This window comes from Balaenoptera physalus (assembly GCF_965194825.1).
Source record: "Balaenoptera physalus genome assembly, chromosome: 1".
Taxonomy (NCBI): domain Eukaryota; kingdom Metazoa; phylum Chordata; class Mammalia; order Artiodactyla; family Balaenopteridae; genus Balaenoptera; species Balaenoptera physalus.
In genome coordinates, this window is record NC_138882.1 from 150,408,746 (window position 1) to 150,435,930 (window position 27,185).

The following is a 27,185-nucleotide window of genomic DNA, read 5'->3' on the forward strand; positions in this document are numbered from 1 at the left end:
CCCCTCCCAGGGCCACTCACAAAGAAAGGCAGGGTCAGAAGCGTGTGGTTCAACACAGAGACATTGCTTTTCACAGCCCGTGCTCTCTCATGGGCCTTCCCAGAGTTCATCCAGGGCCCCAGAGGCTGTGGGGAAAAGGGCAAGACTCAGAGCTACAAGTTGGATGCCAGAGTCTACTGCCCGGATGGGCAGGCCAGCCTTCACCAATCATCAGGAAGCTTCTAGGGAGAGCATAAAGACAACCCGCCATAGCCCTCCTCCTCTTCTTAGAGCATAGGGAGACGTGCGGTCCAGAAACTGAGGACAGGACAGAGGGAGAACAAAGGTCAGTGAGGAGAGAGATGAAAGGTGGAGAGTCTTGAGGATAGGAGAGAGAGACAGGAACAAGAATTTAGAAAGCAAGGATATGGGGACAGCTGTAGCAGGAGCATGGGGGATAGGGAGAGAGTGAAGGGGCAGGAGTTTGGGACGTGGCCTGCGAGAGGGGCAGGGAAGCAGGAACCTGGCACAAGATGACATCCTGAAGTAAAATCACTCTTTCTGGGTCCAGCCCCCCACCCCCAGATCTCCCGAGTCAATTCTCCATTCTCCTCCGCCCTTGCTCTCCTCCCTGCCTCCGTACCTCCAAGATGCTCTTCAGCCCAGCAGGAGTGGGGTTCTCAACAAAGAGGGCATTGAGAAGTGTCTGCAGGGCATCCAAGGTCTGACGGTAAAGTGTCTGTGGACAGGAGGAGGACCAGGCCACCAGGGAGCATCTGGAGCAGACCCCAGCCCTAGGCAACCCCTGGTGTGGGTCAGGGGAAGAAGGGGGACTCGGACCCAGGAGAGCTGCTTTCTTGTCCCACCTCTGAGACTAACCTTGGTGTGTGATATTGGACAAATTACTTGCCCTCCATGGGTTACAGTTTCCTTCTCGACAAATTGGTAATTATTATCTCTGCCCTTCTTAGCTTACAAGGGGAGGAATCAGAGGCCCAGCATTTACTGAAAATCTACCACGGGCCAGGTGCGTGCCTCATGATTTGCACAACCATATCATTTTGTCCTCAAAGTGTTTTTCTCATTCTACCAATAAGGAGACACTTGTCCAAGGTCACAGAACAGGAAGTTTCGGTTTGTGAGGAACATGAGAAGATGGGTGGGAAAAAGCTCTGGAACTGTGAGAGCTAGATCAACGGACGACCAGCGTGACTTAGATTATTGTCTCTGGGGAAGTGTTCTGATTCTTCTTTAAATTACTACTCCTAGATCCAAATAGATTTTCTAAGTTGCCCCTTCCAGGAGCCATCTCTCTTCTGCCCGGTTGTCTCTTCCTTCCTCAGCCACACCACAGTCCTGAAATTACCTTAGGAGGGTGCAAGCATTACACACACACAAGGCTGAGCAGTGTCTTGAGACCCTCTCTCCCCTGCCTCCCCTCTTCCCACCGCTCTCCACATCGACCTTCCGGGTTGTCTTTGTCCAGGCTTCCCGAGTCTGTGCACACCAGGCTTACACCACCACCACCAAGCAAGCCTCGTTCACCGACTGCCTCCTCCTTCCCTCCCATCTGAGGCCCATCACTGTGCAGCACTGCTCTGTTCACACCCAGCAGGGGTTCCCCCCCCCCTCCTTTGGGTCTTCTCTCAAGTGCACCACCTCCGGGACTCAGAACCTTCACGCTGGGGCTGGTCTGGCCCCCAGAGCTCTCTCACCTCACCCTCTGGACTCCAGCCACACTGCCTCCTTATCGCCCTTGCAGTCACCATGTTCTCTCTGTCCTCAGGCTGCCGCACAGGCTGCTCCCTCTGCCTGGTACACTCTTCCTTCTGCCATCCCCTTCAACTAGTTAGCTCCTCTGTGACCTCTCACCTCCAGCGCCATGAACCCTGACCCCCAACACACTCAGCCTCCCCCGATTCCAGGCTCTTCATAGTCTACATAGCATCAAGTACTTCTTGCTTGCAACACGTACCACTGTTGTGATTTTGCATTTATTTGTACGATACTTTGATAATCTGCCCTCAGCCCTACTGTAGCCTTCCCTTGTACTTCTGGATTAGGCATCAGTTAATATTTGGTGAATGAAAGGATGCATCCATGTGCCTCACCCAGAGCTGAAACCCCTCTCCCTAACCTCCCCCACTGACCCCATCCTACATGAAGGGTCACCTCTGATCACTCCTCCTGGGACTATCCTGCAGGGGTTTGAAGATGCTCATGGGAGCCCCTTGAGGTTCCACTTCCAGGCCTCAGCCTCAACTCGCCCAGTCCTCAGGTCTTTTCCTCCCACTCCTGGCCACCTCCTGAGGCCATGCCAACATCTGCCCACATCCTTCTCATGGGGCAGAGCCCAAAGTGGACGGTGCTTAAGATGAGGGATTCTTTATTCTGCAGATTCATACATTCACCAAATGTTTATCGAGTGCCTACTCAGGCCAGGAGAGGGGAGGTGAACTGCCCAAGCTACTTGAGTAGTAGTGTGAAGAGCAAATCTAACTCCCAGGGGACTTCCCTGGTGGCGCAGTGATTCAGAATCCGCCTGCCAATGCAGGGGACACGGGTTCGAGCCCTGGTCTGGGAAGATCCCACATGCCGCAGAGCAACTCAGTCGGTGCACCACAACTACTGAGCCTGAGCTCTAGAGCCCACGAGCCACAACTACTGAGCCCACATGCCACAACTACTGAAGCCCGCGTGCCTAGAGCCCATGCTCTGCAACAAGAGGAGCCACTGCAATGAGAAGCCCGCGCACTGCAACCAAGAGTAACCCCCACTCGCTGCCTCTAGAGAAAGCCCGCGCGCGGCAACGAAGACCCAGCGCAACCAAAAATAAATAAATAAATAAAATAAATTAAAAAAAAAAATCTACCTCCCAGAACACCTTCCTCTCCCTGCTGGGAGTCCAGGCACGTGCCTCGCTCTGAGGACGCCAGGCAGCCCCGAGGCCCCACTGGGGAGGGCCCTGCCTCACCTGTCTGGCCTCAGCCTCGTCCTCGTCTTTCTCCTGCATGGCCTGCACCGAGGGCAGGGACAGCACACTCTTCACGCACGTGTTCACCAGCTCCGACCGTTCCCGCACGCCCAGGGCGAGCTGGGAATGACTGAGGGAGAGACAGAAAGCAAGGCCATGGAGCGAGGGGGGGCCTGGGGCTGGAGGCAGGAAGCGAAGGACGCAGGGCTGGGATGAGGGCTGAGATTCAGATCACAAAAGCGCGAGATGAGGAGGGGAGGAGGAGGGAAGTGGGGTGCAGGGCAGACAGCCCTGGCAGGGGCTGGGCAAAGGGAAGCGAAAAGGCCCGGGACTGGGCTGGGGCCACGCACGGCAGAGTGGCCCCAGAAGATACAGGCGGAGCCCGTGGGTAGAGGGAATGCGGCGGGGGTTCGGGGAAGGGGCCGTGGTCACCTCAGCTGGGTCAGGGTCTCCATGACTTGCTGGCGGGCGGAGCTCAAGAGAGAATCCAGCGGCTCCTCCTGGATCTGCTTCTGGATGGGGGACCATGGAGGTGTCGATGAGGGCACAGGCCACTGCAGACCACCAGGGCCGAGGCCACTCCTCCTCACAGGCAGCAGGCCGCGCAGCCCCTCGGCGTGGGCAGCCTCCACAGCCTGCCTGGCCTCCAGTGGGGGGAGCCAGCTGACTGCTCAAGCCCTGTCCAGAGCCCTCAGTTCAAGGCCACCAAAAACATGACAAGCCCTAGCCTGCTGCACCGCCCCCCATGTAGGGCTCTGGAAGAACTGTTTCAGCAGCCCCATGGTGGGGAAGTATATCTAAACCGTGGACCGGCCCAATGCAGAAATCACCACGCATGGCCCTCGAAAGTGGTCCGGTTGAATTCCTTTAAAATGTCCTTCTAATTCCTCACTTTTGATCTGGCACCAACGACCCGTAAGTGCTCAATTAACATTAATTAAATGGAAGTATCAAAGGCAAGGATTTTTTCTCTCTTTATAGCTAAATATAATTCTGGAAACTTCAGTGGTTATCCCAGCCCAAACATTCTGGTGGCTAACTGAGAAGTGACTGTATTTAGCAAAGAGAAAAGGAAAGTTCCTTCAGAGGTTCCCCATCAGAAGGAATTTTGGGGGAAATAATGTATAAAATAATAACGACTGCTCCCAGGTGCCTAAGGCTTTACAGTGAACTAACCTTTGGGTTCTGTCCTCCCAACAAGCCAAGGACACAGGTTTTATCACAGTCATTTGTGAGGTATTAAGAGTAAGGCTCAGAGAGGGGAAGTGACTTGGCTGAGCTCCCCCAGGGTAGGTGGGGGGCAATTAGAGGTGGAGCCGAGACTCAAGCCCAAGTGTCTGTGCCTCGACTGTCCTCTGCCCATCCCACCCCACTCCAGCCTCATCAGGACTTCCGCCCCCTCCCCACCCGGATGTCACAGACCGCAAGTTGCTCACGCACCGTCATCTTCTTCATCGTGGTCTTCTTCTCTTCTTCCGCGTCCAGCACATCCTGGCTCTTCTGGAGGCTGAGGGCATTCTCGACCTCGGGGGCAGCAGAGGGCAAAGCCGCAGGGTGAGAGCCACACTGAACCCAGCCCTCAGGGGCTGTCCCTACACCCCCCTTAGCCACCTGCCACCTGCAGGCAAGCCAGCCTGCTCCTCCCCAGCTGCCGGCCCCCAGCATCAGCTCAAGACAAGTGAGAAACCACAGGGGAACTTGAGGGGGGTGAAGACTTGAGAAGATCATGGTGGCAGCAGGGAGGTTGGGGATAATCCCTGTAGGCCAGCATTTGGGGGAAGACCAGATATTAGGGACTGCAAAGCATTCTCTCCTCTCCAAGCAAGGGAGAAGAGGCAGGAGCCAACGGGACAGAAAGGGTCCCAACACCTCAAGCTGAAATGCCATTGTAAGTGATAAGAGCCTTCTAATATCTACCCTTCTTAAGGGCACACACCAGTCGGATTAAGGCATTCTGCAACCTGAGAGAGGGAAAACATTAACCAACGTCTAATTAATCTATTAGTTCTCATTATCGTAAGGCAGAAGAAGAAAGAAACATGAAACAGATAAAATATATAGTAAAGAAAGCAAAACAAGAAAATCTAATGGACAGTGTGGTGGGTCAAAGATGCCACAAGCTCTTTCCCACCCCTCCTGTCAAGAGAACAGGTTGCACGGCCTGGCCTGGGTGGACCCCCTGCCTCCAGACTCTGTCCGCCAACCAGGCTCACCCACACTCCGTGTGTCACACTCACGGCCACCAGCCTGTCCAGTCTGCCCCCACTGGCCCTCACCAAGGCCTGTAGATGCTGGCTTTCTCTGGCCTCCCGAGGCCTGCGGCATGGCCAAGACCTGGGTTGGGCTTGTGTCCTGAAAAAGGTCATTTCTAGCTTTTCTCCCCACTCCGCCTTTTTTTTTTAATTTGGCCATGCCGCGCAGCTTGCAGGATCTTATTTCCCCGACCAGGGATTGAACCCAGGCCCTACCAGTGAAAGTGCCTAGTCCTAACCACTGGACCACCAGGGAATTCCCTTTTCTTCCGCTTTTAGAAACCCTCTCACAATTCATTCCATGGTTTAAAAAACTGTTATTGAGCACCTAGGATATGCCAGGCACTGCTCTAGATGCTAGGAATACAGCTGGGAATGAGACAAACAAAAACCCCTGATTTATGGAGGATGCATCCCAGTGCGAGAGAATAACAAGAAACAAGATAAACTTATAAAGCCTATTGTACTTCAGATGATGATGAGTACCAAGGAGGAGAGAAGAGCCAGGCAGAGAAACAAGGAATGCTGGGGGCGGGGGCAGGCGGCGCCGGGGGAGAGGGCATCCCAGAAAAGTCAGGTGGGTGTTAGCAGGAAGCATACCAGAGCTATTTCGTTGCCATCCTCTCTCTGCCCTGGCACCTTCACCAGACATGAGGCTACTTCATCGAAGGCTCCTGCAGGTCACAGTTTCATTGAGGAGAGAAGAGGGAGGGTAAAGATATGGTGTAGCAGAGTCCCTTCCCACCTCTCCCACTGGGCCCCTCCAATCCTTACTCCGCCAGCAGCCAGACTGAGCTCCCATCCCTAAAACCCTTTATGGGCACCCCATTTCACCGAGCATAAAGCAAGCATCCTTGTTAGTGCCTTCAAGGCCCTGCCAGGTCAGTCTCCCCTGCCCACCTCCCCAGCCTCACCTCCCCCTGCTCTCCCCTCGCTCCCCATGCGCCCACCACACTGGCCTCCTTCCAGGCCCAGCAAGCTTCCCCCTCAGGGCCTTTGCACAGGCAGTTTCCTCCACCTGGGCCGCTCCACTGCCACACCCCCTTGCTGAGGTAGAGCCCCATCCTTCAGGTCTTTGCTTGCCTGCCACTCCTCAAAGAGGCCTCCCCTGGTCTTCAGGCTAATGAAAGGCCCACTGTGATCCTCTTGTGCATCATCCTATTCTCTTCTTTCAGTTGTTATCACAATTTATAGTTAAACTCTTATTTGTTATAGTAGATACATGCTATTTTGTCAGCCCCAAAGTTCCTCATCTTTCTTCTGGTGAAAAAGCCTCTGTCTTCCATGTAAGCTACTCATTCCATATAGCTAGGTGAAGCTGCAAACCACACCCATCATCCCTCTTCAAATAAGGGTGGGCTTTACACCTGAAACTAATATAATTATATCAATAAACAAACAAATGAATAAAGGTGGACCTGGAACCCACGCTTGGCCAGTAAGAGATTCCCGTGCCCCCAGACACAGTGATTGGTCCAGCTATGGGCACTTGGCTGAGCAGGGCCAGTAGAGCCCTTGACTTACGGGGGCTGAGGGGAAACCCAAGGAGAGAGACCCTGGAACTTCAGGGGCAACTTGGCCACCAGAGGCTACCAGAGGATGGAGTCAATAGTGAGAAGCAGAGACACCTCAATAGTAGTGAATACAGCTAGCACCAAATCTTGGCTCCTAAGTACCAAAGGAACAAGTCTCCTTGGAGAAATGGCTGTTTCTAGGACCTGGGCAGAGAAAGTGCAGGATGAGCCTGAGACATCTTGTACCAGAAAACAAGGAAGAGAGCCCAAGGAATTATGGGAAGACGTCAAAGAGATACAAAGCTTGCTCAAAAGGGATTCCTTGGTTAAACTGGGGAAAGTTTGAGTATCACAATAAATGATGGTAGCAACAGATTATGGTTCATCGAGTAAACTAGGAAAACATACGTCCATACTAATATAAATAAGTAAATAACTAAATTGAAAGTTTGATGAGGAATGGTATATTTACATAGTTTCAAAGTACCTCCTTAATATTTTTACATAATATTTAATACATAATATTTACTAAAAAGGGGTAAATAATGACTTTACAGTGGAAAACCTTGGCAGCAACCATTGTACTCAAGAGATCAAAGTGAACATTGCCAGTAATGGAACAAATAAAAATCATACACCACCAGATAGGATGCAGTGAGGAAAACCAAGCATCATGTCTGTGCTATTCCTGCCAAAGATGTATGACATGAATCTGATCATGAGGAAACATCAGATAAACCCAAAATGAGGCACATTTTATAAAATAGCTGGCCTGTAATCTTCCAGTATATCAGGGATATGACAGTCAAGGAAAGTCTGAGGGCTGGGGGAAACAAAACAGATGAGACAAAAAAGAGCAATGAATGATTCTGACCTGGATCCTTTTTTAATAAAGAACATTACTGGGACAATTGGTGACATTTGAATGGGGCCTGATGATTAGATGGTAGCAGTGTATCAGTATTAATTTCCTGATTCTGATGGTTAACTTTTATCCTTTATTGTAAGAAACACATATTAAAATTCAAGATTGGTAGGATATCATTTGGCAACTTATTATCAAATTATTCAGAAAAAATTTTTATACTGTACTTTCAATTTTTCTGCAAGTTTTTACTGTTTTAAATTTTTTTAAAGAATGAGGGATAGAGGCATTTTCAGACAAAAATGGAAAGAGTCGGCCATCAGTAGAATTCACTAAAGCAAATTCTAAAGGATGCACCTTAGGCAAAAGGAAATTAATCTCAGATGGAAGGTCTGAGATGCAACAAGCAAATAAGAAAAAGAGGTTAATATTTTGGTAAATGTAAGAACATTAACTACATAAAATAATAATAATGTTTACAGTTTTAAGAAAAAGACAGAATTAATATACATTACCAGGAGAGCATATAAATTGGTGGTGGGGGGGATTAAGTGGGGTTAACATGTTTCTAAGTCTTAAACTGTCTGGGAGGAAGATAAATGCATTGATTAGTTGGACTTTGTGATAAATTAAATATGCACATTGTAACTTCTAGAGAATCACTAAAAAACTTAAAACAGTATGTAACTTCCACACAAGTAACAGAGAAAAGAGGGAGGAAAAAACAACCCCAAAACCAAAAAAGGAGTAAAAAAGAAATATAGAGCAAGCAGAACAAAGAATACAAACATAAGATGATAGATATCAAGCTACCCATAATTGTAAATCAACTACACTTCAATTTAAAATTTAAAAAAATTTTTTAAACTATCCATAATTACATTAAATATAAATGAACTATGGGTTGGAAAACACAGTTTATAAAGAAGACAATGCTACATAAATTGATTTATAAATTCAATGAAATTCCAATGAAAATCTAACAGATTTTTATTATATTTTATGGAAATTGACAAGCTGTTTCTAGAATCTATATGGAAAAGTAAATCACCTAGAATAGACAATCTTGAGAAAGGACAAAGTTGGAGGACTTACAGTAATAAATATCAAGACTTACTCTAAAACACAGTAACTACGGCAATGGTTAAGGATAGACAAACAAAGGAACAGAAAGAGTCCAGAAATAAACCTACGCATATACAGTCACTTGACTTACCTCAAAGATGACACTGCAATTCAGTGGAGAAAGTAGGTCTTTTCAATAAATGGTCTGGAGCAATTAGATATCCACATGGGGGGAAAATGAGCCTTAAGTCCCTCTCTCACACTGTTTTCCAAAATTAATACATGATGCATTATAAATTTAATGTGAATGAAAAAACAATAAAACTTCTGGGGGAAAATATGAGACTATTTTCACAACCTTTGGGTACACATATCTGGATTATATCAATATAAAGAACTTCCACAAATCAATAAGAAAAAGACAACCCAAATTTTTTAAATGAGCAAAAGACTTGAACAGGTACTTCATAAAAAAGGATATACAGGGACTTCCCTGGTGGTCCAGTGGTTAAGAATCTGCCTTCCAATGAAGCAGACACAGGTTCGATCCCTGGTCAGGGAACAAAGATCCCACATGCTGCAAGGCAACTAAGCCTGCACACCATAACTACTGAGGCTGCACACCACAACTAGAGAGCCCATATGCCACAACTAGAGAGCCTGCGCACTCAGGAGCCCACGTGCTACAGCTAGAGAGAAGCCCGCACACTGCAACAAACAGCCTGTGTGCAGCAACTAAGACCCAACACAGCCAAAAATAAATAAATATATTTTAAAAAAAGATATACAAATTGACAATAATCATATTAAAAGGTGCTTAACATCAGTAGTCATCAAAAATTGCAAATTGAAATCACACCAAAATATCATTAGACACCAAACAGAATGGCTAAAATTTTGAAAACTAACAATACCAAATGTCTGTGAGGAGGTGAAGCAGTTGGAACTCTCACAAGTGAGATGGTAAATTAATTCAACCACTTTTGAAAAATTGGCAATATCTACTAAAGCTAAACATATGCTTATGCTATGACCCAGAGATTCCTCTTCTAGATAAATAAATGTATCTGTGTACCAAAAGACATGTATGAAAATGTTCAAAGTGACTTTATTCATAATATCCAAAAAGTAGAAAAAATCCTAATGTCCATCAGCATAAAATGGATAAACAAATTGTGGTATGTTCATAAGATGGAATACTACAAAACAATGAAAAGAATCAACTATGATACATGCAACAATGTGGATGAATCTAAATGACATCATGCTGGGCTAAAGAAGCCAGAGTCAAAACAGTATATACTGTAGTATCCTATTGATAAGAAGTTCAAAAACAGGCAAAACTAGTCTATGGTGATACAAATCAGAATTGTTCCCTCTATGGCTGTTGATAACTGAGGGCAACTTGTGAGGGGGGATGTTACTAATAGCATCTACTGGGCAGAGTCCAGGGATGCATCTTACAATGCATAGAACAGCTCCCCACGCACCCACACTCACACAACAAAGATCTGTCTAACACAAAATGTCAATAGTGCCAAGACTGAGAAAACCTGCCCCAGGAGAAGGGGTATTGATTGGAAAGGGTCACAAGAGAAGGTTCTGGGATGCTGGAAAAGATCTGTGTCTTGATCTGGGTGGTAGTTACCAGTGTGTATAGGTATGTAAATATTCATCAAGCTGTACACTTTAGGTTAGTAGTGCACTTTACATATTTTACTGATATATGTTATATACTTTGAAAAAGTTTTTAAAAGACAAATACAGTTTGAAAATACATTGCTTTTAAAAATACAAATGGACAAAATGCTCCTATTAAAACACAAAAATTGGGGCTTCCCTGGTGGCGCAGTGGTTGAGAATCTGCCTGCCAATGCAGGGGACACGGGTTCGAGCCCTGGTCTGGGAAGATCCCACATGCCTCAGAGCAACTAGGCCCATGAGCCACAACTACTGAGCCTGCGTGTCTGGAGCCTGTGCTCCGCAACAAGAGAGGCCGCGATAATGAGAGGCCAGCACACCGCGATGAAGAGTGGTCCCCGCTTGCCGCAACTAGAGAAAGCCCTCGCGCAGAAACGAAGACCCAACACAGCCAAAAATAAATAAATAAATAAATAAATAAATAATAAAAATGAAGGAATTCCTTTAAAAAAAAAAAAAGTAAAATAAGTATCCTTTAAAAAAAAAAAAAATTGACCCTAAATAGCCAAAACAATCTTGAAAAAGAACAAAGTTGGGAGACTCATATTTTCTGATTTCAAACTTACTACAAAGCTATAGAAATCAAAACAGTGTGGTACTGGCATAGGACAGACATAAAGACCAATGGAATAAAATAGACATATACCCTCATATATATGGTCAATTGATTTTTGACAAAGGTCTCAAGACCATTCAGTGGAAAAAGAATGCTCTTTTCAACACATGATGCTAGAAAAACTGGATATCCACATGCAAAAGAATGACGTTGGACCCCTACATCATACTACATACAAAAATTAACTTAAAGACTAAACTTAAAAGCTAAAACTATGAAACTCTTAGAAGACAACATAGGGGGAAATCTTCATGACATTGGATATGGCAACAATTTCTTGAGCATAACACCAAAATAACAGATAAGAAACGAGTAGACAAATTGGTTCTCATCAAAATTAAACACTTTTATGCATCAAAGGACAATGTCAAAAGAATGAAAAGACAACTCACAGAATGGGTGTCAATATTTACAAATTGTATATCTGATAAGGAATTAATACCCAGAATGTGTAAAGAACTCCTAAAACTCAACAACAAAAAACAACCAAATTTGAAAATGGGTAAAGGATTGAATAATTATTTCTCCATAAAAAGATATACAAATGGCAAATAAGCATGTTAAAATGCTCAACATCATTAGTCATTAGGGAAATGCAAATCAAAATCACAATAAAATACTACTTCACACTCTTTAGGATGGCTATTATAAAAATGTTTTCTAGGGGCTTCCCTGGTGGCGCAGTGGTTGAGAATCTGCCTGCCAACGCAGGGGACATGGGTTCGAGCCCTGGTCTGGGAGGATCCCACATGCCGCGGAGCAACTAGGCCCGTGAGCCACAACTACTGAGCCTGCGCGTCTGGAGCCTGTGCTCTGCAACAAGAGAGGCCGAGATAGTGAGAGGCCCGCGCACCGCGATGAAGAGTGGCCCCCGCTCGCCGCAACTAGAGAAAGCCCTCGCACAGAAACGAAGGCCCAACACAGCCAAAAGTAAATAAATAAATAAATTAATTAATTAAAAAAAAAAATGTTTTCTAAAAAATGGAAACTAACAAGTGTTGGCAAGGAGAGATTAGTAGTGCAGAAATTGGAACCCTTGTACTTTAGAACCCTTGTACATTTCTGGAGGGAATGCAAAATTGTACAGCTGGTATGGGAAATAATTTGGCTGTTCCTCAAAAAGCTAAACATAGAATTACCATATGATCCAGGAATTCCACTCCTAGGAATATATATAAAGGAATTGAAAGCAAGTGTTCAGATACTTGTGTGCTGATGTGTATAGCGGCATTATTCATGATAGCCAAAAAGTGGAAACAACCCAAATATTTGTCCATGGACTAATAAAATGTGGTACATACATTGGAATATTATCCAACCATAAAAAGGAATGATGTACTGATACATGTTACAACATGGATGAACATTATGCTAAGTGAAATAAACCAGGTACAAAAGGACAAATGTATGATTCCATTTCATGAGTTACCTAGAGTAGGCAAATTCATAGAGACAGAAAGTAGATTAGAGCTTATGAGGGACTGGGGAGAGAGGAATGGGGAGTTATTGCATGTGGTGAGACCTTCTATTTGGGATGATGAAAAAGTTTTGGAAATAGATAGTGGTAATGGCTACACAATATTGTGAGTGTGACTAATGCCACTGAATGTTTAAGGGCTTCCCTGGTGGCACAGTGGTTAAGAATCTGCCTGCCAATGCAGGGGACACAGGTTCGAGCCCTGGTCCGGGAAGATCCCACAAGCCGTGGAACAACTAACCCCATGCGCCACAACTACTGAGCCTGTGCTCTAGAGCCCGCGAGCCACAACTACTGAGCCCTCATGCCACAACTACTGAAGCCCACGTGCCTAGAGCCCGTGCTCCACAACAAGAGAAGCCACCACAATGAGAAGCCTGCACACCGCAACGAAGAGTAGCCCCCACTCGTCGCAACTAGAGAAAAGCCCACGCACAGCAACAAACACCCAGCACAGTCAAAAATAAAATAAATAAATTTATTTTTAAAAATGTTTAAAATGGCAAATGTATGTTATATATATTTTACTACAATTTTTAAAAGATTAATAATATACCAAAAGCCATTGAATTCTACACTTTAAATGGGTAAATTGTATAATATGTGAATTATATCACAATAATAACTGGACTCCACATGCAAAGGAATGAAGTTGGACCCCAATTTCACACCATATACAAAAGTTAACTCAAAATGGATCAAAGACCTAAATTTCAGAACTAAAATTATAAAACTCTTAGAAGAAAACATAGGCATAAATCTTCATGATCTTGGAGTAGGTAATAATTTCTTATATATGACACCAAAAGCACAAACAATGAAAGAAAAAATAAACTGGACATCATTGAAATTTAAAACTTCTGTGTTTCAAAGGACACCATGAGAAAAGCAAAAAGACAACCCACAGGTTAAAAAATATTGGCAAATTATATATCTAATAAGGTATATATCTTATTTGGGGATAAGGGATATAACTTATATCTAGAATATATAAAGATCACTTACAACTCAATAATAAAAAGACATGCCCAATTTTTTAAGTGGGCAAAGAATTTGAATTGACATTTATCCAAATAAGATATAGAAGTGGCTGATAGCATATGAAAAGTCTTTCGGTGTTACTACCCTTCAGGGAAATGCAAATCAAAACCACAATGAGATACTTCATACCCACTAAGATGGTTATAATCAAAAAGACAGACAATAAGTGGGAGGCACAAACTATTGGGTGTAAGATAGGCTACAAGGATGTATTGTGCAACATGGGGAATATAGCCAACAGTTTGTAATAACTGTAAATGGAGTGTAACATTTAAAATTGTATAAAAATAAAAGATAAAAATAATTTTAAAAAATTCAAAAGGATTCCTAGCTTTTTGTTAAAAAAAAAGAAAAAAAAAGACAGACAAACAATAACAAGCGTCATATACTGCTAGTGGGAATATAAAATAGTTCAGCCACTTTGGAAAATGTTCTAAAATTGATTGTGGTGGTGATGGTTGCATAATTCTATGTATATTTTAAAACCATTAAATTGTACACTTTGAGTGACTTTTATGATATGTAAGTTTTATCTCAATAAAGCTGTTTAAACAAAAAGACCCACTTGTGTAAACAAAGTTCCTCTACATCATCAGCATCATCAGTACAAAATAAGAATTGTATTAGAAAATAAGGTATGATGGGGGCTTCCCTGGTGGCGCAGTGGTTGAGAATCCGCCTGCCAATGCAGGGGACACGGGTTCGAGCCCTGGTCTGGGAAGATCCCACATGCCGCGGAGCAACTAAGCCCGTGAGCCACAACTACTGAGCCTGCGCGTCTGGAGCCTGTGCTCCGCAACAAGAGAGGCCGCGACAGTGAGAGGCCCGCGCACCGCGATGAAGAGTGGCCCCCACTCGCCGCAACTGGAGAAAGCCCTCGCACAGAAACGAAGACCCAACATTGCCAAAAATAAATAAATATAAATAAATAAAATTAATTAATTAATTAAAAAAAAAGAAAATAAGGTATGATTCATGGTAGCAATAAGAACTGTAAAGTACCTAAGAATTATCCTATCCAAAAATGCACTAGTCTTTTATGGAGAATTTTAAAAATTCTAGTAAAGGATATATCCTATATAAAGTAAAACTCGGAACTTCCCTGGTGGCGCAGTGGTTAAGAATCCACCTGCCAATGCAGGGGACATGGGTTCGAGCCGGGGTCCAGGAAAACCCCACATGCCGCGGAGCAACTAAGCCTGTGCGCCGCAACTACTGAGCCTGCGCTCTAGAGCCCGTGCTCCACAACGAGAGAAGCCACCGCGATGAGAAGCCCGCGCACCGCAACGAAGAGCAGCCCCCACTCGCCTCAACGAGAGAAAGCCCACGGGCAGCAACGGAGACCCAGCACAGTCAAAAATAAATAAATAAATTAATTAATTTTAAAAAATTTTGTTTAAAAAATAAAAAAATAAAGTAAAACTCCAATAGATGGATAGATTAATAACGTTCCAATAAAAATGCCAGAAAGATTTTTTGAGGACCTAGACAAATGCATTTTAAAATGTATACGGAAGAATGAGGGTGTTCAAATAGCCCCCAGGCCATGGTGTGGATGCTGTTGTCCTCAGAATAGTTTCGAGAACTTTAAAGAGGGATTTTCACCCTATCAGATATGAATGCATACTTTCAAAGCCATGGTAAATTTTTTTAATTGCAATATGGTATTGGTGCATGAACAAACAAAAATATTTGGAGATATAAATAATTGGGAGAAGATCCTCACAACATCAAAAACTGGTGGGGGATTCATTTACAGGACTCTTGCACATCAGAAGTGAGCCACAGGTTCCAGATAGGACCCCAAGGCTTCACTTAGGTGGGGACCTCAAAAACTCAAGCCTGCCTGCTCCACTGTTCAAACTTTGACTTGAGAAGACAGACCTGAAATTTATCAATAAAGAAAGGAAGGTATAGTTAGTTAGTTGACTTGTAATTTGGACAGAATGAAAGTATTATTATATGGAGATATTATATTACAGTTAAGAAAATTGAAACTCAGAGAGATTAAGTAGCTTGTCCCAAGTCACACAGCAAACACTAGATCTCTCATGCATAATTAATATATTGCATGTTATCCATTGCATGCTGTTCCCTTCTCACGTATAGTAAATATATTGCATGTTATCCATTGCATGCTCTTCCCTTCCTTTCCCCTCTCCTCTCCCCTCCTTGCCCTACAAGTCTGAATAGAGTTCTTCCAGGTCAGTGTCCTCTCTGGGGCTGGCGCTCTGGCCTTACTCACCCTGAGGGATGCTCTGGAAGGCTGTGGAGTCCTTGTTCATGGTGTCACTGGTGGGGAACCTCAGTGGAAACTGGCCCACCTCGACACTAGTCATCTTGCTCCAGCTCCCCGGACTCCCCTCCAGGGGCACCGTGTGGATGCTGTTGTCCTCGGAACAGTCCTGCTGGCTGCTCAGTGTCAGGGTAGAGGTGTCACTGGAGATGAGGCTGGAGACCAGGCTCAGAGTCTCATTGGAGCCCAGGATCGGGGTCATGCACGAGGGTGGAGAAACGGTGGAGTTGGGTCCCTGGGTGCTGGAGTGCAGGCTGATAGCCTCGCTGGAACCAGGAACCAGCGTCAAGCATGAGGCCTGAGTGACAGTCATGTCCAAATCAGACTTGGGATTGTCATTTGAAGCCATGTTGATGGTTCCCTTGGAACTCGTGTTCCAGGCTGCACCAAAGGTTCTTTTTGAAACAGATCCAGAGATGTTATGTGAAACCAAAGTGATGGTCTCGTTCATGTCTGGCATTAGGGACCCAGGAGAACTTGGAGCTGCATTCAGGTCCATCTTGGAGATGTTTCCTGAGCCCACACTGAGCAGCTGATTGGAATCAGGATCCAGAGAAGAGTTTGGGGCTGGAATAAGGAGAGCTTTTGAGCCTGGCCTGGAGATGCTTTGGCCCAGAACAAGGGTTTCTTTTGAATAAGGCCTTTTAAACGGGTTTGATTCAGGCCTGGAAGGATTGGAGTTACTCTGACCCAAATCAAAAATCTTGCTTGGGAGGGAGCTGAAGGCCTCCTCAGAATCTGGCCCAGAGTGGTTCCCCAAACTCAGACCCTGGGCTTCCATAGAGCCAGGGCTCAGAACGAGGTTTGAGGCTGGACTTAGGGCCCCCTGTGAGTCAGCTGTCGAGATGTGATTGGAATCCAAACCCAGGGCTTCACCAGAGTGGGCAGTGGTGATCTGGAGGGAGGCTGGAGCCGCGGCCCTGCTGTCATCAGGTCTGGGGGTGTTATCAGATGCCAGGCCAGGGGTCTCCTCTGAGACAGGACTCAGAGTTGGATTAAGGTCTGGATCAAGAACCAAGCCAGGACTCAGGGGTGGATTCAAGATAGGAACAAGGTCCGTGTCTGGGTTGGGCCCAGAGATGGTGCCAGAGCCTAAACCAGGCGCCTCAGTGGAGTTGAGAGTGGGTATCATCTTTGTGTCTTCACGGAGGACCAGACTAGCCCCTGGATTCATGGCCATGCCTGGTCTGGAGGTCTCTCAATGCCACTGCCCGATTCTGTCCAATAGCCTACTGTTGAGCTCCCTGCAGTGCTCCTGAGAGGGAGAAAGGCAAATTGAGCCTCACCTGTTGAAACCCTTCCATGGCTCCCCACCATCCTTAGCATGAAGTCCTTGGGGCGACTTACGAGGTCCTTCATGACCACGTCCAGCCCACCTGTCCAGTCCCGTCCTGCACGGCTCTCCCCTGGCTCTCTCAGTTCCAGCCCCATCCCCTGTGTTCCCTTCTTTGACCACACGCTGCTCCCTTTCAGCTCACGGCCCTTAAATGCAATTGCCTTGTCCTGGAACCTCCTCCTACTATCCTTGCCGATCCCACCCTTCTGAGCAAATGATTCACGGCACTCTATTCCAATGACTTGTTTAGTGGTCCAGCCCCTGCTAGAGATGAGCTCCCCACTGGAGAGAACTCGGCACATCTTAGTGTCAGGGGCATCCCCAGCACCTAACACCATGCCAGGTCCACAGTAAGAAGTCCACAAATACTAGACAAATGAGGATCCCCCTTAAGGCAGAAAAAGGGAAGGGGGAGCCTCCTTACTTACCCTACTTCCAGCCAACCCCTAAGTTTCTAGAACTATTCTGTGAATGACTGTGGCTCTAGATTCCCAAAGCAGCCTTGACAGAGCTGCCCACTGCCCTTCGCAGTTTGCTCTGGGTGAGGCAGGCTACATGGAGGAGAACCTGGGGCAATCACCCAGGACAGAGCCTGTCTCAGCCCAGCAATCTGACTGCTGCGTGAACTCCCCAATCCTCCCACTCTATCCCACCCCCATACCTGGGCCGCCCTTCCTACGGGAATTGTAGGGACAGCTCACCTGCGTGCATGGTGTTCTTAAGCAGGAGTTGGTCCCTGGGAGGAGATGCGAGAGGAGACCAAGTCAGGCAAGAGTGGCTTTTTCAACACTTACTGAGCAAAGTCTAAAGACCAGGCATGCACATCTGCTAACAAAATCTCCCTGCACATACACACAGAGTCCCAGAAGTTAGATATGATTACTGCATTATATACTTAAGGAAGTGGAGGTCAAGGGGAGGAAGATGACCCACCCCACTGGCCCTCAGGGCAGCCAAGGCCACCTCTTTATGCCACCTGACTTCCTATCCTCAATGGCTTCCCATTGTCTTCAGGAGAGTGTCCCCAATCCTTAGCAGGACCTAAAAGGCCCTTCTGTGTCTGGCTCCAACTCCTTTTTCTCCCTTCTTGCCCCTCCACACTCCCTCTATACCCCACCTCTTCATTCCAACATCCCTCAACTCCTTTGAGTTTCTCCGAAGAGCCAAGCTCCCAGGTGAATTCTGGCCCTCCACAGGTTGGGCACCCCCTTCTCCAGCCGCATTCCCTACCACCCACAGCTTCACCCCTTCAGATTTCAGCTTATATGTTATGAGCCCTCCAGGTCCCCCAGACAGGTGAGGTCCACTTATAAGTTCCCAGGGCATCTTATCCACTTCCCTTTCTTGGCACACAATATCTAGTTTCCCCACTAGACAAGAAGATCCATAAGAATCTAGCACAGCACTTGGCACACAGTAAACTTTCAATAAATGAGCTTGTTATTTCATCTTTTTATCTCTTCTTCATTCATTCATCCATTCTGTCACTAGTTCATTTCAACACATGTTCATTTATTATTCATTTATGCCCTAACTCATTCACTAAGTCATTCACTCATCCTGTAAATTTTGCTGTGCATGTTTATGGCTTGGCTTTGGAAAAACATAGATTTGGAGTCATGTTGTCCTGGGTTCAAATCTCAGCTCATCCTCTTAGTAGTGTTAGTAAATCTGGGGAAGAGACACTCCCGCTCTGGCTCTCATCCTCCTCATCTCTAATATGGAGAGCATAAAGCCTGCCACCCAAGAGTAGTTGAAGTCTCAGTGTCTGGCATGCAGCCCACGTGGCCCACTGAAGGTCTTCTCTAAATGTTAGTACTTGTTCTGTTACTCTCTGCGAGGCACTGTGGGCAGAGAGCAGTAAGGTGCTCAGAGCCCAGCGGGACCTGCCTTCACCCCCAAGCAAGCAGTTTATGCAGAGCTTTGCAATCTGCCTCAGAGGAAGGAAGCGTTCACCTACCATCAGCACCAGAGGTGATTTTAACCTGAAGCTAATGAAATTTAAAATATCAAGGCTCCTTGCTCATATAGTTCTTTTCCAAAGGGACTGTCCTTAATTTTGTGTTCACATTTTGTCTTCTACTTAAAGAGGAGCCTCAAAATTATAAAAAGCCTCAGGTTCCAAAAAACCCTGGATCACCCCACCCGAATTCTCCTCTCGTGAAACACACACACACACACACACACACACACACACACACACACACACACACACACACACACAAGCAGGCCATAGTTAACAAAGGGAGACATTTTCAACCTGGAAAAATATATGAGTCAGGTACAGCCTATGATGCAGTCAGCAGGATTTTGTAAGGCCTCACTGGTTTAGCCTGTGAAAGAGAATAATTTCTACCCCTCTGATACAGCAGATGCACAATACTGGTCACTGGGCAGGAAGGCACATGTCCCAGCTCTGGCTGACCCTCCTTCATCCATGAGAAAAGAGCGATTTCCCCCACTTTCTGCTGTTCCCTCAGTCCTCCTCCTCCACCCTGCAACAGACAGGCAAGGCTTCAGAGCTGCCTGACAGTGGGGGATAGCCCACATCTTACCCTCCACCAAAGGGAAGTTGTGCACGGGAAGAGTGATGGTTGTGAGGGGCTTGGGTGGGACCCAAGAGAGCTAAGGGAGGTCACTGCACAGCTGCCTATTGGCCTTTGCCCCCAAGCTCTGGGGCCCCAAATAAGGAGAGCAGAGGGAGGCCATAAAACACCTAGTCCAGTCAGAGACCGAGAGAACCATGGACCGATTCCCATCCTCTCTCCTCCACTTCTGTGAACACTTCCAGGCCCTTAACAGGGGTTTCTGGAGCTCTCAGGAGGAGGAACTATCAGTGGGTCTTCCAGTTCCTCTTTGAGAACATGTTTATCAGTCGTATAGGCCTGGAATGTGTTAGGCACTCATGTGAGTATGCGTGCACACACACACCTGACACTGAGGTACCTCATACCTAGAGGATCTGAAACAGAACATGCCAGCTTTCCTCCAAATCAGACCCTCTATTGTCCAGTTGCAAGAACTGGCACCATTACCCAAGCCAGAAAAAATATTATCCTTGACTACTCTCTTCTTCACTTGCTGAATCCAAATTTGGCCAAGTTCTGCTAATTCTGGCTCCAGAAAGGCTCCCAAATATCTCCCCATATCTCTATCACCACTGCTAAACCCAAGTACAGCTCCCATTGCTTTGGGGCTCTGTCTTCGAATTGCCCTCTCAACAAGGGTCTCTGTGTGTAAGGACAGCTCCCAACAAACCATTTTCCAAATTGAGCCACAAAGATCTTCCTTTAAAATTGCATTCAATAGTGTGGCAAAAGGATAGACATATAGGCCAGTGGAATAGAACTGAGAGTCCAGAAATAAATCCATGCATCTATGGTCAATTGATTTTTGACAAGGATGCCAACTCCTTTCAGTGGGGAAAGAATAGTCTCTTCAACAAATGGAGGTGGGACAACTGGCAATCCATATCTAAAAGAATAAATTGGACCCTTTTCACACTAGATACAAAAGTTAACTCAAAATGGATTACAGACCTAAATATAAGAGGCATAAATACATAGGCAAAAACATAGGCATAAATCTTCATGACCTTGAATTTGGTAATGATTTCTTAGATATAACACAAATAGCATAAGCAACAGAAGAAAAAATAGGTAAACTGAACATCAGCAAAATTAAAAACTTGTGCATCAAAAGATACTATTAGGAAGTGAAAACATAACCTACAGAATGTGAGAAAATATTTGTAAATCATGTATCTGATAAGAGTCTAATATCTAGAATATATAAAGAACTCTTACAACTTAACAACAAAAAGACAAACAACCCAATTTAAAAATGGGCAAACAGGCCTTCCCTGGTGGCGCAGTGGTTAAGAATCCGCCTGCCAATGCAGGGGACATGGGTTCGAGCCCTGGTCCAGGAAGATCCCACATGCCACAGAGCAACTAAGCCCGTGTGCCACAACTACTGAGTCTGCGCTCTAGAGCCCACGAGCCATAACTACTGAGCCCGTGTGCCACAACTACTGAGCCCGCACACCTAGAGCCCGTGCTCCACAACAAAAGAAGCCACTGCAATGAGAAGCCCACGCACTGCAACGAAGTGTAGCCCCCACTCACCGCAACTAAAGAAAGCCCACGTGCAGCAACGAAGACCTAACGCAGCCATAAATTAAATAAATAAATAAATAATTGATTAATTTTTTTTTTAATGGGCAACTTGAATAGAACACTTCTCCAAAGAAGATACACAAATAGCCAATAAGCACACAAAAATATGCTCAACGTCATCAGTCATTAGGGAAATGTAAATCAAAACCACAATAAGATACCACTTCACAACCACTAAGACAGTCATAATTTTAAGAAATGGAAAATAGCAAGTGTTGAAAAGGATGTAGAGAAATTGGAACCCTCAAACACTGCTGGTGGGAATGTAAAATGGTGTGGCCTCTGTAAAAACCAACTTGGTTGTTCCTCAAGAAGTTAAACATAGAACGACCATATAATGCAGCAATTCCAGTCCTATGTAATACCCGAAAGAACTGAAAATTGATGTTCCAACCAAAACTTGTACACAAATGTTCACAGCTGCAGTATTCACAAGGGTCCCAGGAGGGTCCCTTCCTGGGACCCTCAAAGGTGGGTAAGGTGCCCGCCTCGTGTGATCACCTTATATCAGAGGATTGCTCTGTTTACCTGTATGTCTCCACTTTAGAAAATGAGCTTGGTGAGTGTCTGTTACCCCTGTTTTCCCAGCACATGGCATAGTGCCTAGCACACAGAGAAGGTTCAGAACACATTAACGGAATAAGGGGATGAATGGATGAATGACAACTCTTCAAGACAGGTATCATTATCCTCATTTACTGGCATGTTAATTCAGACTGCTCAGGGACGTAAATAGATTTTTGCAAAGTCCCCAGAAAGTGGCAGAAGAAGGATTCAAACCCAGGTATTCTTAGCTCACAGTTTTCCTTACAAGATCCCAGAGATTCCCAAGGTACGAATCACTCAGTGAAGCCGCGTCTTCCCATTTCCCCCATTCCCTCTGCCACTCTTAGGCCTCTACCCTAGAGGAAAAGTCCAGTGAAAGCAACGCACCTCTCCTGATGCCCAGTTACAATGCACAAATCCAGGGCTTTGGAGTCAGCTGGACTTGAATTTGAAACCTGCTCTATCTCTCACCAATGGTGTGAGCCTGGCAAGGTAGCCTCACCACACTGCATGTCTATATTAATACTCAATCCACAAGGTAAGGTAGGGAATAAAATGTGATGATCGTAGCGTCTGTCCCCCAGCAGTTCCCCACGTAAACGTCCATCCTCACCATCCCTTCCTCCCCCTGGGCGATGGCTGGGTGGGGGCCATGAGAAAAGGATCAAGTCTGGCTTTTAGCTTCTCAGCTTCCTCTTCCCCCCAGGCTGTGGTAGTCCCTCCCTGAGTCTTCTCACTCTCCCTCTCCTCCCCAGGACTCCCATCCACCACATTCTCAGCACTTGATAGCCTAAACTCTTTGTCCATGAGCCTTAAGTGCTGATGTAAAAGTTCAATGTGTTACCTCCACCTGGGGCATGCACATGGTAACAGAAAATTCAGCCGTAAGTCAAAGATATGAAGTTCTAACTGTGGAATTACAGCCAGAGCAGGAAGACTTTTACCCAGGGAGGGGGAGGTCAAGATGGTAACTGCCTTGTGGAGGCTGCCCCCACCCTTGGGACTTTCCCAGAGCCACACTGAAGCTTACCTAGGCTCCCCCCAACTCCAGGCAGTGTCGTGGTCTTTGTGAGGTCACCATGACTCAGAGTTCCCAGCCAATGAGGCCCCTTCTCATGCCTACACAGTGGGAAGAAGCAGGAAGATGTCCTTTCAAAGAAGGAGCTATCTTCTGACCCTCTACCACTGCCTGGAAATGACCTAGCTCAGGGACTTCCCTGGTGGCACAGTGGTTAAGAATCCGCCTGCCAATGCAGGGAGCACGGGTTTGAGCCCTGGTCCGGGAAGATCTCACATGCTGTGAAGCAACTAAAGCCCGTGCACCACAACTACTGAGCCTGCGCTCTAGAGCCCATGAGCCACAACTACTGAGCCCACGTGCCACAACTACTGAAGCCCACACGCCTAGAGCCCATGCTCCGCAACAAGAGAAGCCACTGCAATGAGAAGCCCGCGCACCGCAACAAAGAGTAGCCCCCGCTCTCTGCAACTAGAGAAAGCCCGCGTGCAGCAACAAAGACCCCACACAGCCAAAAATAAATCAAATAAAATAAATTAATTTAAAAAAAAAATGAAATGACCTAGCTCAAACGAAGACTGACTTCCTTGCCTGGCATTCAAGCCTCCCCATAAAAACCCCTCACCCTGCGACCTTATGCCTCCATTTATTTTCAGTAACAGACTGGTTCCAAGGAACAGGGCAGGTTTGGGGCACAACAGACCTGAGATGGAATCTCATGGGTAGTGCCATGTGTGCAAAGCGCTTGTAATCAGACAACCTGTAACGAGGAAACCGAGACCCACAGAGGGAAAAGATTAGCCCAAGGTCATGAGCTAGGACACTGTCCTTTGTCTCTTCCCGGCTCCACCCTGCTTCCGCAGGCACAGATAACAGTGTAGAGGTGGAGTAGGCCAGGAGACCCAGAATGTGAAACCTGGATTCTGTGATAAGGAAATGAAGGCAATGCTATTATCTTCCTAAAGACATGCTGCTTAATGATGAGCAATAACTAAGCTAATTAAGACAACCAGTGACTTCAAACTTCAAAACAGTAGTGGAACTGTCCACTAAGCTGTATTCCCACTTACCCAGATCATTAGACCCTAGGAGAGTCTGTGTACATCATGTGATGTTCTGAGTTCTACGGCCCGGAAACCTGCCTCCTCACACGTAGTCCCCACCCCCAGGTGTGTCATCTCTGGAGAGGGGATTCCCTTCTGTCTACCTGGGATCTCGCCTTTTCTGCCCCCTCACCCACCCCCCGGCCTTCCCCCCTCCTGGCCCTGCACCTCCCATCCCCCCTGCTGCTTAGCTGCTCCTCCACCTGTTTGTTTCCGTGGCCCCCCAACATGGCCTCTCAGAAAATACCCTCCAGCAAGCTTGCTTCCTTCCCCGCAGCCCCTCACTCGCTCTTTACCTGCAGTGACAAGAACCCTTTTTGACTCCTCCCTCTCCTCCCCTGGCCTCAAGCACCCAATTAATCACCAAGTCCTTCTGCTTCCAAATCTGTCCTGTCCCTCCAACTCCATACCCTCCGTCCTGGCTGAGGTCCTCATCATCATCGGAAACCCGGATTCTGGCCAGTCTCCTCAATAAAATCCAGCTCCATCCTGCAGCTAGGGAGTAACCCTGACAACTCCTTTCCCCTTAAGCCCTCCACGTCCCACAAGGTCACATCCACACTCCTTGGTCTGGAATTGAGGCCCCTTCACAGTCTGCCTTTGCCTACCTACCTGCCTTGTTTCTGCTCCCTTTTCAATTTTTTAAGTGTGTACTGAAGCACCATATACATATAGAAAATTGCACATACCATGTCAATTTTGATGCATCTTCACCGAGTGGGTGCACCCATGTAACCGGCACCCAGATCTAGAAATGGAACCCACCAGGACCCCAGAAACCCTGCAGTCACTATCCCCCCCCACGGAGGGTAAGTGCTATCCTGACTTCTAACAGTACTGTTTAGATTTGCCTGTTTCTGTACTTCATACAAATGGAATTCTACAGCACAGACTCTTTTGCTTCCGGCTTCTTTGGTTCAATATTAAATTTGTGAGATTTTACATATTTTTGCATGTGTTGGCTGTTCCTTCTTCTAAATGTTGGTTCCCCTCTAGTCTCTTCCTGCTTTTGATCTCTTTCCGGAGCCTTCAGGAAGTTAGTTGTTCTTCATATTTTGTCCAGAGCTCATAATTGCTATCTCTAGGAAGGTTGGTCTGATAGGAGCTACCTTGCCATCACCAGAAGTAGAATCTCTCCTTTTTAATTTTTATCTTATTTTTCTTTCTTTTTCCTTTCTTTAGGATTACTGAATTTACCTTTCTTCTCTCACTCCTTTTTTCCCCTTTTCTATCCATATGGAATTTACATATTCTGTATCTCTTCCTTAACGTTACTCTAGCCATTTTAACGTGCATGCTTTACATAGAAAAATCTAAAATTAAGTAATACCGTTATCCTCCTCCAGAAAAATCAAAAAACAAAAGACATAAGGACCTGAGAAGAGTTTAACACTAATCAGCCAACTTATATACCATTGTTATCCTTTATTTTAGTCCTGTTCTGATTTTTAAATCCTACCAATTAGACATCATTGTTTTATGCAATCAGTGTTTGTTTAGATTTAACCAATATCTCACCAATATTTTGTCTGATGTTGTAACCAAGCAGGACTCTATGGGGCCTTCCTGGACAGAACCCCCCTCCTTTTCCTCCACCTGTCTCTTGTTTGTAGAAGAACTTTAGCCTCCTAGGCCTTCCCCAAGTTCTAAAGAATAAATTTAATCAGAGAAGTGAGAAAATGCAGAAACAAAGGAAACGAGTCAGAGTTAAGCAAGACAAAATAATAAGTGTAACCATTAAACAAAGTCAAGGACCTTTAGTTCCTCCTCAAGGGCTATAGATAATATCCTGAGTCATGTCCTTTGAGCTATTTTTCAGATATGGAAAGCCCCACCAGGTGGACGATGTTAACTGTATGCCACCCACAGCACGTAGACCTCAGACCTCTTGGAACCAGAAGGTTGATGATGTTGACTCCCTATTACCTCACCACCAACCAATCAGAAGAATGTCCACCAGCTGATCACACACCCCACAACCTCCCTCCCTCACGCTGTCCTTAAAAAACTTTCCTTAAAGCCATCAGGGAGTTCGGGTCTTTTAAGTACTAGCTGCCTAAACTCCTTGCTTGGTGCCTGGCAATAAATGCTGCACTTTCCTTTATCACAACCCGGTGTAAGTAGATTGGCTTTACTTCACATGGGCGAGCAAGTGGACCCACGTTTGGTTCAGTAGCAATCATTTTTTTAATTCAATCTCAGACCTTCCATCTGGGATCCATTTCCTTCTGCCTAAAGAATAGCCTTAAAAAAAAAAAAATGAATAGCCTTGATAAATTCCTTAATAAGAGTTTACTAGTGATAAGCTCTTTTAGTTTTTGTTTACCAAAAAAAATTTTATCCTCATTCTTGAAAATATTGTCACTGCATGTAGAATTCTAGGGTGTCTGTTATTCTATTTTAGCACATCAAAGTGAATATCCCACTGCCTTCTGGCTCCCATTGATGTTTCTAATTCATTATTCCACTGGAATCATTCCCCAGTCTCATCTCCTACCATTTCCTCCTACACAATTTCTGTTTTAGCAACACAGTGGTTTCCCAGAACTCACAGTGATGTTTCTTGCCTCTGTGCCTTTTCTCATGCTGTTCCTTCCATCCAGAATGCTGTTTCCCTCCCATTCCTCCCCATTTCATCTGTATAACTCCTACTCATCTGTCAAAACCCAGTGGTATCTTCTCTAGGAAGTCCATCATGAGCCCCTCCCCACAGCTGTTTTAGGACTTTCTCCTCTGCTCTTGTAGCATTATTACACCTTATTACAGTGTGATATAAATTTCTGGTAACTTGATTATTTCCTCCATTAAACTGAGAATGCTTTAAGAACAGAGATGATGTCTTATTCATCTTTGCATGCCTGGTACCTGAGGCCTGACCCATACCTGGTACCAAGTATACTTGGGTCAGTATTTCAATACTTCAGTAAGTATTTCCTGAAGAAATGCCTTATTCTCACTTTGGCCTCCTCCACCTCACTCCCTGCCCTGTTCTTAAACATTTAATCTCTGCCAACTCCTCTCCACTGAGATTCTGCCTCTGAGGCCATGGCTGACTTGAAAGGCTTGTCCTGCATCTTCATTCTCTGCCTTCTCTGGAACATCTACTTTATGATGCTCCAAACTTAAGACTTTCTCCTTTCTTGGCCCCTGGGGCACTTCACTCTGCTGGTTCTCTCCCTGCCCCAGATTCTTTTTCTCCTGTGTCCTTTTCAGAGTCCCCCCCC

At 45.7% G+C, this 27,185-nt stretch overlaps 1 protein-coding gene across 3 annotated transcripts in view; it reads right to left on the bottom strand.

The window, feature by feature from the left end:
- The window catches only part of MROH7 (maestro heat like repeat family member 7), a 57,246-nt gene that overhangs the window by 26,537 nt on the left and 3,524 nt on the right, over nt 1-27,185 (bottom strand). For all 3 annotated transcript variants that reach the window (XM_082428904.1, XM_082428905.1, XM_082428906.1), the window contains exons 2-9: nt 17,818-17,852; nt 15,730-17,035; nt 5,806-5,879; nt 4,394-4,477; nt 3,386-3,465; nt 2,954-3,083; nt 623-718; nt 21-125 (exon numbers count right to left, since the gene is read on the bottom strand). In XM_082428904.1, the coding sequence (XP_082285030.1) occupies nt 21-125; nt 623-718; nt 2,954-3,083; nt 3,386-3,465; nt 4,394-4,477; nt 5,806-5,879; nt 15,730-16,960 (1,800 nt within the window). In that variant the 5' untranslated portion in view covers nt 16,961-17,035; nt 17,818-17,852. The remainder of the gene's footprint in view (nt 1-20; nt 126-622; nt 719-2,953; nt 3,084-3,385; nt 3,466-4,393; nt 4,478-5,805; nt 5,880-15,729; nt 17,036-17,817; nt 17,853-27,185) is intronic.